This window comes from Mixophyes fleayi, chromosome 10, assembly GCF_038048845.1.
Source record: "Mixophyes fleayi isolate aMixFle1 chromosome 10, aMixFle1.hap1, whole genome shotgun sequence".
NCBI lineage: Eukaryota > Metazoa > Chordata > Amphibia > Anura > Limnodynastidae > Mixophyes > Mixophyes fleayi.
In genome coordinates this window covers 26,576,287-26,595,272 of record NC_134411.1, presented here as the reverse complement: position 1 = coordinate 26,595,272, position 18,986 = coordinate 26,576,287, and the positions used below count along the sequence as shown (strand labels likewise).

At 41.0% G+C, this 18,986-nt stretch overlaps 1 protein-coding gene across 3 annotated transcripts in view; it reads left to right on the top strand.

The window, feature by feature from the left end:
- Positions 1-18,986, top strand: part of DGKZ (diacylglycerol kinase zeta) — a 111,690-nt gene that overhangs the window by 10,814 nt on the left and 81,890 nt on the right. Inside the window, exon 1 of one of the 3 annotated variants that reach the window (XM_075188215.1) lies at positions 8,811-8,989. The exons of 1 other annotated variant lie outside the window; for it this stretch is intronic. In XM_075188215.1, the coding sequence (XP_075044316.1) occupies positions 8,934-8,989 (56 nt within the window). In that variant the 5' untranslated portion in view covers positions 8,811-8,933. Of the gene's footprint in view, positions 1-8,810; positions 8,990-16,392; positions 17,289-18,986 lie in introns of those variants that run through there. One more of the 3 variants, XM_075188214.1, reaches the window with a different exon arrangement.

Here is an 18,986-nt window from a genome sequence, read left to right as displayed (position 1 = left end):
TTAAACTTTGGGATAGATTGACAATTGGGACTTTGGTTAACAGTTAGGGCTGTTTAAATGTTAGAATGGAGAAAATGAGGTAATGGTTGAAATTAATATTTCATTATTTGCAATTGTATTGACACCTTAGTCAAGCAACTCATTTGAAAGAGAAAACCCCTCCATGAAATAAAGACACTTCTCTTCCAGAAGACCAGGGGGTAAATGTATGAAAGTCTGATTTGTTTAAGTCGCCGGAAATCGGCGACTTTGCAGCTAAAATTTAAAGCGGCGATGGCTTGTAAAGGCAAACTTGCCTCTAGAAGCCAGCTGTAAGTTATATTAGCAACTGTGTGCTAAGATAATAGTGAATAGCAATGGTAATTGTATTCAGATGGATCCCCATACTCAATAATGAGTGAAGTTGAATTAATACTGTGATGATGTTCTCTAATTATCACACTATATCCGTATATATAGTGCTCATCGACAGCAATGAAATGAAAAATAATCATATGGAGAACAGCTGGTACGTGAATACTAGAAATCTTCCAATTAGGAGAGGATATTTATGATCCACCTTATGTGCATAGGCACCAGAACTATGTCTTCTAGTGGATAAGTCCCAGAGACAAGCGTCTCAGATCAGCTCAGTCTCCAAAGTTCTTTCCATATAGATACAAAAACATATTCAGCAATGTCCAGTAATTCTTTTGGAAAACTTTTAGAATGGCCATTCAATCCAAATGGTAAAGATTATTTGTCCGCATGGAACAGCCGACAAAAATCAAACAAACAATATGCGATACTGGAAATGACGTCTCTGACGCATTTCTCCGCCCTACAATGACGGTTTCATAAGAGGTAAATATATCCTTAGAGAACTGAGCCCCTTATAATGAGAATACTATGAAAGTTCGTCCATTCTTTAGTAAATCTGATATTCAAATGTGGTCTCGTATGGACCAAGAAAATGTCATGGCACAAGTTTTAGAAACATGAAACCCTCAGTCTGGAGTGAACAATTATGTTGTGTAACTTCATGGTGCAAGCGATAACAATGGTCCTGTGATGGCTGCAATAAGTCACTTCTGTCCTACTTCGCTTTGCCAGCAAGGAAGCTATCAGTGGTGAGGATATTGTGCAGAATGTATGATGTGTGTTTTCAACATTCATGGCGCTATTACTGGAGCCTGAATTACCACACATTACATCACTCTTACATCACATAATAGCACAATAATGAAAATCATGCTTCCTCTTTAACCGGCCGGGAAAGGAGGGTCAACTAAGTTGGTTAAGAGTAAATTAAACTTCTCCTTTCTAAAAACAGAGTTTACTGTTAGGAATCCCATATTCAACATCAGGAGCGTAAAGGACACACAAAAACAAATATATAAATCATTGACAGTTATTGTGAGATACCCTAATTAGATTCGGTTTTAATTGCATTTTAGTATGTTAAATAAACCGCTATATTATTTTTTTCCACATATTCAATTTCATTTGTTGTTTATTGAAACATTTCCTATGAATAATGTGGAAAATCCAAGTACTCAGGAGCTTTGTTGCGCTTCCCTATGGTCAGTTATTGTGATGGGTTCAGCTTCTCTTCCAGACAGGTTTCTATTTTTATCTGTTGCTAGTCATGTAATGGGATAGCTTTACTGTAGATTAATTCACATCAGTGACGGTTGTCCATCAAATAGAATGTCTGGTACAAAGCATATAAAAAGGGTCATTTACAGAGCAGAAAATGTGGAATGTGCAGAGCAAATGCCAATGGTGACCACTTATACGGGAAATCACATGGATCTAGAATGTCTGCTCTCTTCCTCCCGTCTCCTGTTCTCACCTCTCCTGTCCTCACCTCTCCTTGTCCTCATGGAAAGGATTCTTTACATCCTGCTCTGTGTCTTCTGATATAATTGCTATTTTCTTATGTATCATACTGATGCAATTGTTTCTTCTTTTGCCCCTATAGGTATTTTTATGATATAACTGATATGCTTTTGCTTTCTGTATTGCTGACTGCACGGCGCTGCAAAATCTGTGGCGTCTCATAAGTAAATATTGACTATTAGCACGTGAAGGTGATGCATTTTACTTATGTAGCGGTGGGAAGATCTGGGCAATACTGCGTAATGTGGATGGTTGGGTGCTGTAAAGAGAAAGTTATATTAAGTTCAAAAGGTCAAGATTGAGCATTTAAGGTGAAATTCCCCGTTTTGGGGGTGAATGCAGAGCCTCTTGAACAAACAAAACGACCTCACATACTCTCTGAGGTGGCAGAGTTTGGGCACTTATACCATACAGGTGTACATTATACTGGAAAGAGCAATAACAAGCATCAAATACCAATGTAATAAAACCATTAAATGCACCATTATGACACATGTAATAAAGACATTCCTTACTCTTATGGTTAATTAAATGAGCTCCAGGGTGCATTGTATCACCAACAATGGACTTGTAATTAATGAAGTTTATGTGCAGGACAGTCAAGACGCATTGACACCAAAATGCATGGTCTACACATCCACCCATTTATATCTGTGTAAGGCTACGTGCACACTGTGTTTGCAGTTTTTAGTTGTGTATAGAAACGCATAATAAACTGCATTGCGTTTATATAAATGTGCCTGAAATGTGTTCAATCACCTTTCTGTAAGTTATTATCTTCCTGAAGGAAACCACATGAGGAAATACATATTCAAACAGTTCTTATGTAACACAACACCCTCAAATGAAGACGCAGGTAAGTTTTTAATTGCGTTGCCGTGCGTCAGACACATTGCGACTGAACAAGAAGTGATATAACAAATCCACACTGCAGCACAAAACAACATGTACTCTCTTATTTGATGCAATGATTTTTTTCCCACCTCCGTTTTCATGGTTTGCAGGACGAGGTATTTAAATGAGAATGAAGGAGCGTTGAGGGCACATTTATGGGGCGTTTCTTGGTAAGTGAGTGGCTGCAGATTCTCTTTCCTGGGTACTCAGTTAGTGACTATAATATGAAATCATCTTATACTTTCACTTCTCCTGTATTTTGGTGAAAGTGACTAAAAATAGGCGCATAGTGTCACAAAAGGCACAAGCTACACAACTGTATTTTTGCAGCTCCATTAATAACCCTTCATGGGATATTCATAGACCAAGCTATACGGCAGCCTCATTTAAAATAAATGAAAGCATGTACTACAATTAGTACTAATACTCTATGTGGCCTGTTTATTAATTATCTGGGGCTTTACCTGATATTCAACAATGCCTTTTGCAACTCTTTGCTTTTAGTTTTTCTGAGCTATTTACCATTATTTGGCAGACAGAACAGCGTTTATAAAAACAGGCTTGGCTGTCCCGGGGAAGTAGTCTCCCCCTAGTGATGACTTTCGACTCTAGTTTAATGCAGCCGGCGAAAAACTTCACTTCCTGGTTTGCCCAGCAAGATTCTATTGCGCATGCGTGGCCGAAAGTCCAAGCACGAGCGGATGGGAAAGCTCATTATCACCAGAGCTTTAGCGATAGGTAATAGATGGCGTCTGCAACCGAGGGCAAGTTCCAAAAAGCTTAACTTTTCGGCGCTTGATAAATAAGCCTGTTTTTCCATCCCCATAAAGAAATATGTTGCAAACGAAAGTCTAGTAAATGCTGAAAGATATTTGCAGGATTAATAAACAGGTGTAATACTATATCCTGTTATAATCCCGCAAAAAAAATAGGCACCTTGGTATTAGTTCTCTGTGGCAAAATACCTATATGTTTTACTGAGCATTAAAAAATGAAAGTGAAACTAATTATGGTATATTTTCCCTTATGGTGCCACTCAATGCCCTAAGAGCCACATCTTAGCAGCATGGGTATTCTTCTAAACTCTCATGTTATCTGACAATGACAAAACAGACAATGACAGTAACAGTCTCCTTTCTGCATACATCATGTATGTTGCCTAACACATCAATCCTCTTTTCTGCTTTATGATCCAAATGTCCTTTGTTTCTACTTAAGAAATAGGCCTTACCCAATTGTGTTACATTGCAGGGGAAACACACAAAGGTCATTAAATACACTTCACATCTTGCAGAAGCCACTTCTTTCTGTACAGCACATAACACAGTTATATTCTATTCACTAGACAATATGACAGGGCGCTGCTCACCTGCTTGATTTTGAGCAATAGGGAAAATTAAGACAACACCACGGAGACTTTAATTTTCTTTGATGATTAACTCATTAATCCTGCGCAGCTGATGGGACTCATTGTAGTTTAGTAGGACAGTGATTAATATTTATGCAGGTCAGCAATTCAATAAAGTCGATATCATTAGTTTGGTCTATTTTGTGCCTGAGTCAGAGGATGCAGGCACAGAATTAATTCAATTACTCTTTTAATGTAGCAGAAGGAGGAAATGTGACAGTGGAGGGTTAAGTGCGAGAGTCTGTATAGGATTAACAGGGAGGAAAGTACAGTGTGTAAGTCAGGGTGATACAAGACAGTCCGTGAATATGTCATAGATCTCAACATTTCAAATATACTGTTCTAACACATACATTTTTTTCATCTTTGTTTCGAGGGGTTCTATCCCCTCATTGGTAATGTATATTTTTGTTGGGTTCCTAAGCAGTTGCCTCCTTCTCTACCCCTTCCTTACGCCACCTGGTCTGTAAAGTGAAAAATAGCCTCCATCTTGACCGAGTTATATGTGGTTTCTCTGGAGCCTTCATTCCCCTCCAACTTTCAGGGGAACGACACACAGTCTTTCTTGAGGCGACTCTCCTCCTTCACGATTCGGGGGTAGGTGGCACCAAATGTTCTCCATCTGGCCTGGTCTTCAACTTGAGGCTTGGTCAGGCAAGGTCCACATGCAGTGACTCTCTCTTTTGATCCCCAAGGCAATTAGGATGAACAGCACAATCACAATCCACCGTGACCCTTCAACATTTGCTCCCTTCCCCTGAGATTAGGAAGAAAGTACTGCCACACTTTTGGAAAGACTCTCACTCTTTCCTTCCCCCAAATTGTAGGGGAAAGCGGCTTATAGTCCACCACAGTCACACCACTGCTTCACAAAGTCCTCACTAGATTCTTGATAGGGTACCTCACTTATAGCAGCACTTTACAAACATTTTAGTTTTTTGCTGGATAATCTACCTTGTAGCGGACCTTTAAAAGGGTAGACATCCCAAGATGGCCAGATAGGATGCCTCACAGGCGTTGCTTCAACTGGTTTGGCTGTAGCACCTTTCCACTCTGGTGCCCAGCTAATAATCCCTGTTCTGCAACGCCAAGCCCCAAGTTTGCAATCACTGTTTGCCTGGTTAGCAATGTTACTTTTCCATCTTGAATGCTAAGGCCTATTCGCTTAGTTTTCTACATATAAGTTCACTTAGCAACTTCATAGCACAATCCTTAGACAGCTACATAATTTTTCACAAAAGCCTGTACAGAAGTTATTGTGACATTTATATATTCCATTAACTCGTGATGGTCTGGCCATTAAGGCCTTCCCCCACACATATATCATGCTTCAGTTTGATCATTTAGAAATTGATCTGCTCCCTTTCTTGTTAACATCTTCCTATCCCCTTGATTTGCATTTTATACTCTTGAGAGCAAATATTTAATTTTAATTCAGAACTGCATCACTGACACCTGAATAGTATTCTGAAAACTGGAAAAAAAATCCTAACACCTACAATACATACTTATAATTAGGGCTTATTTTTTACCTCTGCTAGAGCCCCATGAAAGTAGTTGCTGGATTCATCATTATTATTGATTTGTAAGCGCCACAATAATCATATAAAAACCATATAAAAGCAAATCATATAAAAAAGAACAAGTACATATGAGATTCACAAAGAAAGTGCGGACATGAATCAGTCATGAGAGCTCACTGTCTAGAGGGAGAGGACAATGCTAAAATAGCAACTAGGGTTTGTTGCTAAAAACACTTCCCAACTGTCCTGATTTCGGCATTCCTAATTTGAGGGGACTGTCCCATTGTGCCATGGGTTGGCACATCTGTTCGGACTCGTGGGAAGTTGGGCAGTTTGTCGCCACTCACTATGGTGAGCGGGTGCCACTCACAACACAGGCAGGTGCAACAACTAAAGAGTGTTTTTGGGCAGGGGAGTTGGGGGCAGTACACAATGTGACATGGCCATGCCTCTAATGTCACGTGTTAATGCCCCTTTGTCTGAGAGTCTGTGGCTGTGTACCGATGTAGGGTTTTTTATTGTTGAGAGATATATAAATATACAGTCTTAGGGAAATTAAATTATACCCTCTTTGAAATATGTGTTTTTACATATCAAGACATAATTAACTGGCCCGCACCTCCTGACAACACAGATTCAGTTCATTGTTGTCTGAGGGCTTTCGGTAGGGCTCTCCTAAGGTCTCGCCACAGCATCTTAACATAATTAACTGGCCCGCACCCCCTGACAACACCGATTCAGTTCATTGTTGTCTGAGGGCTTTCGGTAGGGCTCTCCTAAGGTCTCGCCACAGCATCTCTAGGGGTTTCAGGTCTGAAGTTTGACTTCACCATTCCAAAATCTTGATACTTTTCTTTTTCAGCCACTCAGCTGTAGATTTGCTGGTGTGTTTAGGATTATTATCCTTTTGCAAGATCCAATTTCGGCCAAGCTTCTGTTGTTGGACAGATTGATTCGCATATTCCTCTAGACTAGGGGAGTTCATGGTAGACTCAGTGATTGCAAGGCTTCCAGGTCCTGTGGCTGGAAAACAACTATAGACCATCATCCCTCCACGACTAGGGTTAATATGAGGTTCTTGTGGTGCTACTATTTGTTTGGTTTGCCAAACATGACATTGTGCATTAAGACCAAACACCTGTACTTTGGTCTCCTCTCTATTTCATACAGATGCAACTTTGCTAACATAAGCCATACTTTCTCCTGGCTACCCTTCCATGACAGCCATACTTGTTCAGTCTTTCTCTGATGGTAGAGTTATGAACAGTCTTTCTCTGATGGTAGAGTTATGAACAGTCTTTCTCTGATGGTAGAGTTATGAACAGTCTTTCTCTGATGGTAGAGTTATGAACAGTCTTTCTCTGATGGTAGAGTTATGAACAGTCTTTCTCTGATGGTAGAGTTATGAACAGTCTTTCTCTGATGGTAGAGTTATGAACAAAAGCCTGTTGATCCCTTGGTGTAGCTCTTGGAGTCTGTACAATTTCTCAGAGCAAAATATGGATTGATCTTAGACTGTCTTCAAGGTTCTCTATTTGTAAACAGGAACAAGTGCTTCTCTAAGATCCGTGCAGATATCATGGCGTTAACATAAACCTGAATTCTCCAAACCAAACTGCCATAGGTTCTAGCACATAAAAAGCACCACCTGACTCAAATTCCCGTATTGATATTGAGGCAGTAAGGCTGGGTACACACTATACAAATTTACTCCTGATGCAATATCCTTAACGATTTTACCAACGAATCAAAGGATAAAAGAAGAACCTGATCAGCGTGCCAATTCATGTGTACACACTAAACACATTTTACCATCAGATCTGTGCTCTTGTCTGGCATAACCATCGACTGAAAACATCGTGACTGTGCACACTCCATAGAGATCTATGGACACTGCCAGTCAAAAGCGCATAGACTCTTCAGGATTGGAGTTACATATTTCCATTGTTGAGCGAGATTTTTAGTTCAGTTTAAAAATCAAATGAAATGATACAATGAGCTCTGGAATGATAATCGTTCATTGTTGCAGTGTACACACTTGATATCAGGTTGAACGCTTGTTTATCGCGTGATAGACCCGATAATCAGCTGAAGAATCTGTGCGTACCCAGCCTAAGGGTCTACTTACTTCATCACACATTGCTCATCTATATTGTCTTATTTTCTGTTGAATATATAATGATCAAGTAAAACCTAATATGGGTTATTTATCAAGTTCTAGGACTTGGTAAGGACACACAGATTCCAAAGAGGGTGAACTTTCTTTATGACATGACTATACTATAAAGATGACTTGGAACCTATTATGTATCTCAGTGTATTCTGGTTTCTGATGAGTGCAGTATGGATGACATAGAATCTCCAGGCAGAATGGTGATATATTATATGTTCTTAGCTTCACACTTTGTCTTGGTTGCTGTTTCCCAGTCTTGGTGCTGAATCCTATTATGATACCGACATCCTGTCATCTCAGCGGAACAGCACCCAATCCCCGCATGTTAACTTGTGTGCTGGGGAAAGCTACATACAGAAAGAAGACATATTCAAGAAGGAAGTATTTAAAAACAGGAAGGATCTACAAAAATATCAGTTGAAGAAGAGACGGGAGAGCTGAAAGCAGACGAGGGAAGACAGAAGCTGCAGAATCCTGTGCCGGGGTGGGGAGAGCTGTCAAGAAAGGGCAAAGTGAAGTGGTTAAAACTGTAAGGAGGAAAAGATAAAGCAGCAAAGAAAGAAATAGCAATAGAGAGGAAAGGACACGACCGAGAGGAAAGAGGGACAGTGTCGCAAGGAGTCCAGGGCACGGCTGTGAAGAAAGGGGAAACAGGACAGAGCAATCAGGAGGGTGGGCCTAGAGAGGGAATATAGCTGTCACAGAGCACATAATAGTACTTAAATAGTTTAAGAACAGAGTTTTAAGTCAAAGAAAGTGAAGTACATGGTTTGGAGAAGCAGGTCTAAATATATGGTAGCAGAATTCAGGAAAACAGTCTAAGAGTCTGGCAGTGGCAGTGATAGAAGGGTGAGAGAGATGTGGTTGAGACTCTCTATTGTGGAATACAGGCAAAACAATTAAGGGAAGTGATTTCAATAAGGGCATAACCACCAAGGCCAGTGGTAGAGAGAACTGAGGACCAATTGGGATGGAGAAAACTACAGTACATCATTAAGGACGCCAGCAACGGAACATTCCAAGCAACGACGGAGAGGGTAACAAAGTAGTTCCCATGTGGAAGAGACATTCCTGGGATGTGCCGCAAATTCAACCAGAAAGAGATGAAAGGTCAGTAGGCGAGCAGCGCCGGCCATTACTGTAAGCGCTCATATAGACGAACATATAAGTCTGGTTATCTTGCATATCAAGATAGCTACACTGGGCTGTCATCGTCTTTCCTTCTGTAAATAGAACTGCTTGTCAGCATGGGACGTGTGCTGCAGATAACAGCTTAGAATTTATTCACCACCTACACACAATATAGGCAGTCACTTTGTGGACTGAATCTATATTTATGAGAACGGATAAGCCTTCTTTTTATTAATATTGGTTTAGACTACACAATGGCAGCATCCACCGTGTGTTGGCAACAGGAGCTTATAAAAATAATGATTTATTGCAATATATGTTTCGGATACATGTTGTACCCGAGTGATTTCTTTGAGTCCTTAAGTCCTATTTGGGAGGAATACGCTATATAAATAAAATCATAATTATCTCACAAGATCCTAATGACTTGATTCACTGTGTGTAGGCAACGAGTACATTTTAAGCAGAAGCTCAGTGTTAAAAATAGGTGCGAAATTAGTTCAGTTTCGGAAGATGAGGAACAAGTGGGTTGTTGTCTAAATAAGATTGTCACGTGACATTGGAAAGGCTTGTCGGCACTTTATGATGGATAGACAGATGTCCGGAATGGTTATGACTAATTTTTCTTTAGAAGATACTGTTAGTAAATATCTCCAGGAGAATTTAAAGGGTGTTTTAAAATAAAGGGGATGTCGACTTTGTGGAATTTTTCCCACAGGGTATAATCCCCTGGCTAGCAGAACAGTTTTGGATGCCTACACTTGGTCTCTGGGTCTGGCATTGGTTCGGCCCATAAAAAATGGCTGCCTAAACTGCGAGTATGCGACACGTGCACTTTAAGGAGCAACAGGAAAAATGTGAAGTGATACGTTACCTCTATTTCATTGGTCAGTAGCTTTACATCTGTCTTGCACGGAAGTTAAGTGTGGTAAATGATCAAATACATTTTATGAATATGGCACGTGTAGACGGCTGAAGCAGTCACACATACTCAGTGTACGGTGGTTTAATAAAACATGTCACATTTTAGTTACTTAAAGCGGATGATAAATGCAATATTTGCTGGCGCTATATAAATAAATGTTGATGATGATGATATATCATGATTGGCCAGGCTACTTGGCAACAGCGGGGGTATCTGGCAGAAGAGGGTGTGTCAGGGTATAATGCCAGCCGATCACTTTATGTATACATCCAAATCCTCTGTGGTTCTGATTTATAGCAGGTTTTTCTTTTGGTAAATAAATGTCCTCTAAAATTCCTCTCAGTTATTACAGTAAAACAGTTTTATGTGTATATTCTCACTAATAGTCCTACACAGATGTGTTATGAGTCTGAACATGGTGGGCCTGATTCATTAAGGCACGTATCTGCCGATATTGTGCGCTCAAAATCACTCTGCGCGTGCCCAGAACAGAGGACCAAACACCGGCGAAAGCAGCCATCTCTGCTCCGCCTTCGAGCGCAAAGGACTCTTACTGCAGTCTATGATTTCAGGGAGTGAACGGGGCGAGGAAGGGGGCGTTTTGCCGTAGTCAATTTACAGGAAGGGTGTGCCAAATTCAAGAGCACGCAGCCACATCCGAATCAAGCTCTAGGCATCGCAAAATTATTTGTTTTTCTATCATATCTCTTGCTCCAACTATAGTCCTGACTACTAGTGATGACCGTCTCGTATGTATGCTATAACATGTGTTTGCAAACAGGAGCGTCTTTAAAAAAATATTTTATGTTTAGTAGACATGAAGAACATCCTAATAAATGTATTTCATGGTGGGATTAACATTTTTGTTGTTACTGTTTTATGAGTAATTCTTATATCATTAACAGGTGACATTAATTATTTTGTGTGTGTGTGTGTTCTTTTGCGAGTTAGAGCAGAAAACAGAACAGAACAGAGCATAGGTACACCCAAATTCATGAGCGCACAAATCTTCAGATCCGTTCCCTGTTGAATTTAGGAGCACCCAGAGCCAATTTACGTGCATGTTGCGCTCAGATTTGGTGCCTTGACGGATCAGGCTCGGTTATCTATATAGAATGAAGTGTGTAAAGGAGTGGATCTTAATGAAAAATTAATTTTCTTTCTTGATGGGAATACGTGCTTTTTCTTAATGAACGTGTTTTGTTTCCTTCACCTGCCACATACATCACTGCGATGAGAGAGAGAGAGGATTTGTGACATTACAGTGTTTGTAGCTGGCCTGCTGTCATGCGCTGGCTCAGGGGTAATAAGCTCTGTCTATGTAATAATTCAATTGGCAGACTCGTGTTTGCTCATTATGACCTCGGACAAATACATTTATCTTCATAAGTCTCAGGCACCAAAACTTATTCTGGCCATACGAGCATTGATTTTTCCATTTCCAAACAACTTAATTGCTGGATAAGCAGATGAATGAACAAAAGAAACACATACTGAACAATAGCATTTCTTTCATCTATCCAATCATTTTATGTCAAGTAGCAAATGATTGCCTTAGGCTAGGTACGCCATACTTGCCGACTTTGTGTTCTAGCACTCCGTGAGATCCAGGAGGAGGGGGTGGTGGCTGAATGGGGTAGGGCTGGGCGAATCGCGTCATTTTGGCCCGGCCCCCGCGATGAAATCGTCATTTTGACTCGGGGCAGGGCCAAAATGATGCGATTTTTCGTGAATCGCGTCATTGAGGCTCGTCAGGGACAGGATGCAGGAGAATTGCCTACTCTCCCGGGAGTCTGGGATACCAACCCGGAATTCGGGACTGTCCTGCACATTCCGGGAGAGTAGGTAAGTATGAGGTACACACTATACAAAATTTCTCCCGATACGATATGCTTACTGATTTTACCAACGATTAAAAAAAAAAAGTCCCGATCAGCATCCCGATTGATGTGTACACACTAAACACATTTTATACAATTTACCTTCAGATCTGTGCTCTTCATCTGTCATAACCATCTGCTGAAAAGATTGTGACTCTGTAAACTCTATGGAGATCTGCCTGCACTGCTGGTCGTTGTGCGTACACACTGCAGAATTTTCTCAACATCATTCCATCATTGAGCGAGATTTTTAGTCCAGTTTGAAAATCAAATGAAACGATACGATGTGCTTTGGAGCGACAATCGTTCATCGTTGCACACTGATGCGATATCGGGCCGAACGGTCGTTTACGGTTTGATTGGCACGATAATCGCCTAAAAGCACTGCAGTGTGTACCCAGCCTTACACTCACATAACAGTTTTATTACACTAAATAAACAAGCACAATAAACATGCTTCAATCAGTCACATTGTACAACCAAAATGAGGTGCGTATGGAAGCTTTAGAAAATAAGCCAGAGAGCAATGGGCATGTATTAATAGGTACATTTGAGCAGGCTGCCTCAAGCTATCCAATCAGTGAGACCTATGCAAAAAAAAAATCATTATATATAACATAAAGTCATTATTATTAGTTGTGATACAGCGTGCAGAAAGAACAGAAGGTGATTTGAATCGTGCCCTAACTAAAGATCTTATTATGTTTTTAAGATAATTTATCACACAGGCAAAATGAGGCGTTCTGCTCCTCCTGTCACGGTCTTGTTGTGTGCTCAATGTTATTAACTATCTCCAGCAGACCTTTCACATTCTGACGGAGGTCCTCCGTTTGGCTGTGCCCTTATAATGAAATGTCATTCTTGCCTTTGTTCTGAAAACACGGTCTGGAATCGAAAAACGTAAAGACATTTTCTGACGTCTGACTGAACACTTGAGCGTGTGTAGTTGATAATGCATGTTTCTAATGGGATTCATTCAAATGTTATTTTCACAAACGAAAAAAGAAATGTAGCGTTCCAATCAGATATTACTTTCTATTAAACATAAAATGGAGTTAGCTTTCTGACAGGAAAAAATAAATCACAATGATAAATCTCAGCATACGGCTGAGGGTCCATCCACATGGGCGCTTTCTGAGCTGCAGTTTTTTAGCCAAGCAAACTCAGCTCATTAACACGGTGTTTTCCTACACATAGCAGGCAGCAAGAGCTGATGCACTACTACTGCCAGGTTATCATCTGTTAGACAGAAACTCAGCTCTTTCTCATACTTCCCTACTTTCCCGGAATGATTGGGAGACTCCAGAGTTTCGGGGATTTCTAAATCACTCCTGGGGCTAGATTTACTAAACTGCGGGTTTGAAAAAGTGGGGATGTTGCCTATAGCAACCAATCAGATTCTAGCTTTCATTTATTTAGTACCTTCTACAAAATGACAGCTAGAATCTGATTGGTTGCTATAGACAACATCCCCACTTTTTCAAACCCGCAGCTTAGTAAATCTAGCCCCTGGGAGAATAGGCCATCCTCCGAATCGCTCCTCTCCTTATTGTAAAAAGATGGAAGTGGGGCGATTTGCCAATCTCGTTGTCATTCTCTCCGCACTATTCCTCACAAAGGAGAGATCTAATAAGTAGACAAGCATGTTCTTACCGCCCTCAGGTAAAATATTGGTGCACAATAATCACCCACTTGACAGTACACCAAGGGGTATATTTACTAAACAGCGGGTTTAAAAAAGAAGAGAAGTTGCCTATAGCAACCAATCAGATTCTAGTTATAATTTTATAGAATGTACTAAATAAATGATAGAGTCTGATTGGTTGCTATAGGCAACACCTCCAATTTTTCAAACCCTCAGTTTAGTAAATATACCCTAGGCTGGGTACACACTACAGGGTTTTCAGCCAATCAACCGATAAACGACTGTTCTGTCCGATATCGCATTAGCGTGTACACTGCAACGATGAACGTTTATCGTTCCAAAGCTCATCGTATTGTTTCATTTGATTTTTAAATGGGACTAAAAATGTTGTTCAACAATGGAACAACATTGTTCCAATTCTGCAGTGTCCATAGATCTCTATGCTATTCATGTTGAAGAGTCAAGATCTGTCTCACATCATCATATTATTTGCTTGTTTATGGCCCTATGTACCAGTGGTAGTCATTTGAGCTTCAATGGCTTTTATGGAATTACAAGCCCCAAGACTTGGGTGATAGGACATGCTAGGATTAGCCATCTTCCATAGCCCGCTCTGTAATATTAATATAATATTAATTAATTTATATCCTGTATATTCAGCCATAATCTCCAACATGACCTCTATCACCTCATACAATATGTTGTACTTCTCACTTACCGTATATACTCGTGTATAAGCCGAGTTTTTCAGCATACTTTTGTATGCTGAAAAAGGGCACTCGGCTTATACACGGGTGAACTTACCTGGTGTCCGGTCCCTGGCTGTCAACTTCTGCATATGCGTTCCAACAACAGGAAGTTCGGCATTTGGAACGCAAACTTGCGTTCCAAATGCCGAACTTCCTGTTGTTGGAACGCATATGCGTTCCACTGCCGGGTAGGTAACAAAAAATCTCACCCTACGTCCGCTTCCACCTGTAGTCAGGAATAACGGCATAGCGCCATCTTTTGGGACACTGCCTTCTCCATTCATCTGTCCTGATCTCAGCAGCGGCAGCTCACTATACTGATGTTCCCTCCCGGCGGCTGACAGGTAAGCAGATAATGCAGTTCGGCTACATAGGTTTGGAGACACTAGATATTGCTATCATATGCACAGTATGCATTGAAAGTCAGTCTCTCTCTCTCTCTCTCTCTCTCTCTCTCTCTCTCTCTCTCTCTCTTTATTTAAGTTAGTTTGTACCCAATGATTTCATAATCATTTATGAATGTTCCTTGTCCTCTAGCTAGAAATGATTTCATAGATTGAACCTATCATTTTCATTTAGGTTTTTAATTTAGCGCTCTTTTCCACCCTAGGCTTATACTCGAGTCAATAAGTTTTCCCAGTTTTATGTAGTAAAATTAGGTGCCTCGGCTTATATTCGGGTCGACTTATACTCGAGTATATACGGTAATTTACTATTGCACTGACCCAGGCTGAATTAATTAATTGAGGTGAAGGTGTTCTCTTAACATCAATTATTCCAGCTGTAAGCAGATAATTTTATACTGGATATTAAGAGGCTCTGTAGAGAATACCAATGGTTTGGTTGTCCTGTGTCTATTTTTGCTGTTCTTTTATACCATTCTTTAGAACTGAGTAGAGCCCAGTAGCACATTCTGTACTGAGGCCCTAAAGAGCACCTGCTGCTTACACACAATGGAAGCAGCCATTTTGTGAATTGAGCCAATATTAATGGAAATGCCATGAAGCGCCGGTGAAAAAGGGATGTAGTCATGTCACGTCATGGCTGTGGCCGCATAGCATTGATGTGTGCCACAAACCCATGGAGCACGCATAATGAAACACTAGGGCACCTCTTGCCCTATATACAACCTCACATTGGCACACATAGCAGTCGCATGCAGCAGTCGCTTGCAGCGCTAAGTGGAACATAGCCCCCAATGGTGCCAGCAGTCAGAACAAAGGTCACGACTGTTGGGACGGCATGCCAGTCCCCTAAAATTGGGACTGTGTGACCTAAATTGAGACAGGGAGGTATGAACTATTACAAGTGACATTAGAGGTGCACTTTATAACTAATATTCATGAGACCTGACTAACACTCAGGGTGCACTAATTCCTGCTTACTGACATGCTGCCTTCTTATAAATACTGCTTAAGTAATAGTGTCATATTATCTGCAAATATATACTGTACAAATATTACATGTTAGCCCAAATACATACATACAACCTTATATCTTGAATATGCAATCAGTATTTTCGGTTAGAATAGGGGGGGGGGGGGCAGACATCTGTAACCCATACTTGCCAACCTTTGGCAAGCTAATCCCGGGAGATCCCAGGCAGGGGATTGTGGTTGGAGGGCGGGGCACGGTAATTTGCGTCATTTTGTCTCCGCCTCCCGCGACAAAATACCGGGTTTTTCAAGGGGCGGGGGCAAAATGACGTGATTCACCGCGAATCGCGTCATTTTCAGGAGCATGTTGCCATATGCAGGATGTACCCAAATTTCGGGAGTAGTTGGCAAGTATGCTGTAACTCCTCATTGTCCATCACTACAATACAAGAGACCAGGGCAGGTGGGCATAGTGGGCTACGTTGGGCTGAGTCACCTGCATTCTTTTTTCTTTAAAATGTTCTTAAAAGGCCGCTGAGTCGAGTCTTAAGACCCCCTCTTGGCTAAAGTTTGCCAGCCCTCCCCTGAGAGAGGCCATGGTAGTTCTGCTAACAAAAAATACAAAGGTCATCTGCTATTTTAACCATATATGAAACAAATAAACGGGACAGAATTAGGATATCCTATTTTTTTACCTCATCTTCCTACTTAAACACCTCGCAGTTTACTTTGTGTGCAGTTCCTCATGGCGCCGACAGGTGGCTCCCGCTGACCCTCTCCCCGGGCCGGAGCACAGAGCAGGCAGTAGTGTAGACACCCATGAGGGGGGTCCTGGCTGGACACTCTGCCTGCACACAGTTCCTGCTTGGGAAGAGCCGTGTTATTGTGAGCTGGGAAGTGACAGTATGGCAGGAAATTGTGTGTGTGTGTGTGTGACAGGAAGGATAAGCTGCACTGTGCATTCATGTAACATTGTGTGTTAAGCTTGTGTGCTCTGCACTAGACAGATGCATGTGTAGCTATGTTACTTTCATGGTTTGCAACAGGTAAAAGTGTGCTTTAATGTGTGTGATCACTGTGTGCTAAGGTATGTACTGCAGCTTGTGTGCTTGTGCTGTTGCAGCAAGTACTGCCTGTTTGTCATTGTGTCATTAGGGTGGGAGAGTGCATGGGGTTGTTGTAATCATATGCAGAGTTGCCACATGAAGTTTGTGATTTGCACAGAGGATGCTTAACAAGTAGGAACATCTTCTGCACCAGCTATGTAGACTATTGTGTTAGTTTGATATTGATATGTCATTGAGAAATGTACTTTGCACTGTGATTGTACAGTGATTCTGGGCTTGGCGGAGTTCTGTGTGGGTGCATAGGTTTATTTTTGGAATACGTTTTATAGTGAGGTTTGCATAGTCTTTGAGATGCTTGAAGTCCTGTGTGTGAATGTGTGCATCTCCAGTGGTATATGCAGCACACAGCCGTGAGGCCAGTCAGACAGTGCTGTCCCTTGGAAGCATGGCTTGAAGAATTGCTGAGCTGCCTTGATTTAAGGGGGGCAGGAGACAGGGGATGGACGGGGAAGGAGAACTTGCAAACACCAGTTCGGCAGCCTCAAGTGGCTCAGACAGGACCGATTCTGACAGAGTTGTCGTCAGCCGGAGACACAGTGTCAAGACCTTCAGCGGACTCCGCTTCTTCAGGCGCAGGTGAGGTGATGATGGAAGTTCACGTATCTGGCCCTTGGCACCATAACTTTTTTGTTTAGTGAAATATTGTATTTAATTATTTTTTTTCATTATGGCATTTTTAGTATCAATATACACTACTTTTCTTTACCATGGACACATTTTAAATAGACCTAAACAGTTTTTGTTATGATCAAGATTTATATATATGTCATTAGTGTTGTCAAAACCTTTTGCTTTTATTTCTGCTGACTGACAGCTACATGGTCTATTGAGATATGTATGAAATACCATTTAGGTGCTGAGTAAGTGACTATAATATATCCACAATTTTCTGTGTGGGTGATTTAAATAATTAGGAACACAGTCTATAACTATTTGATTTTTCTTATCTTTTATTTACCTTAGTCTAAGCAAGGGCTAATTCTCCTTTTGGCTCCCTAGTCAGCTGTGGGACTACTGGTAGCAGCATGCCGAGATTTCCAGTATCATAGCTGCTCACAGGTTGCCTATCATATATCTATGCTGTCAATATGGTTTTACTTTTTACTTTACGATCTCTGCTCTTGCTTTAGTGACTGCTCTTTGGAGAATAACAATTAATTTATGTATATCAGCAGGTTCAAAATGAGCACCTTGTAAGACAGTACTGTATGCATGTTTATACTCGCATATCTGGGAGAAAAGGCAGGTTTGAAAACCACTGATTTCTGAAATAACTATTATGTTTCCTAACTTTTGCATTCCGCCATCATACTTTCTAAATCAGTGCACCATTCATTCCATGAAGTACTGTCATATGCATTCCATTAGGCGGTACACTAGTGATCGGATGTGGGAATTAGCAATGTCGACGTTTAAAAGGTTGGTTCGAAAAATAAACTCTGGCGGTTTTGAAATGCCTGCTTGTGACCATTGTCTTTGCATCAGATCGGATGATTGAAATCCAGTCATTTCCACAAACGTAGAAGGTCAGAAGGCACAGATCTTATCAGACTGCAGTGATTTATTCTGTTTGGATTGTTATAATAAAGCCAGGTACACATCTATGCAGTTATCATGCAGAACACACGATTCACAACCGTTTGGTCAGATATTGCAAGACTGTGTACAGTGCCATGATCATGTCGTAGCAAAACACATCGCATCTGTTGATTTGGTCTTGTAAACTTCCTAAAATTCATGATCAGCGATGGAACGATGTTGGGCAAATGTCGGTGTGTACGCACTCACGTCCAGCAGTGTAGACTGATATCTGTAGAGCATACGGAGTCGCAATCTTTTCAGCAGATGGTTATGAGAGATGAAGATAACAGATCTGAATATAAATTGTGTAGGTGTGTACGTGTGAATCGTCATGTCCACAAACTTGTACAATGCAACTAGGAACGTTGCATACCCAGCGTTAAGGTGACGTGAGTTTAATTGTCCTCTTCCTGCCTGAAAACTGCTATTATAGACCTGTGAGACTATTTTCTTGTGTACTTTATAATTACAACTTTTGCTTATCTGAGAATTAAACATGAAATGTAATACTCTAAATGGAAGCTTACATTTAAATGGTTTAAAGGAGAACCCCAACCTACCCCCTCAGCTCAGGTGCCATCTGGGCTTCACTATTCAGTTGTCAACATTGGTATAGGACTATATTGCTCTACAGTCTTTTGCAGCTGGAGGACTAAATGGGAGGTGGGCTGTGAAGCGATTTAAAGATAATGG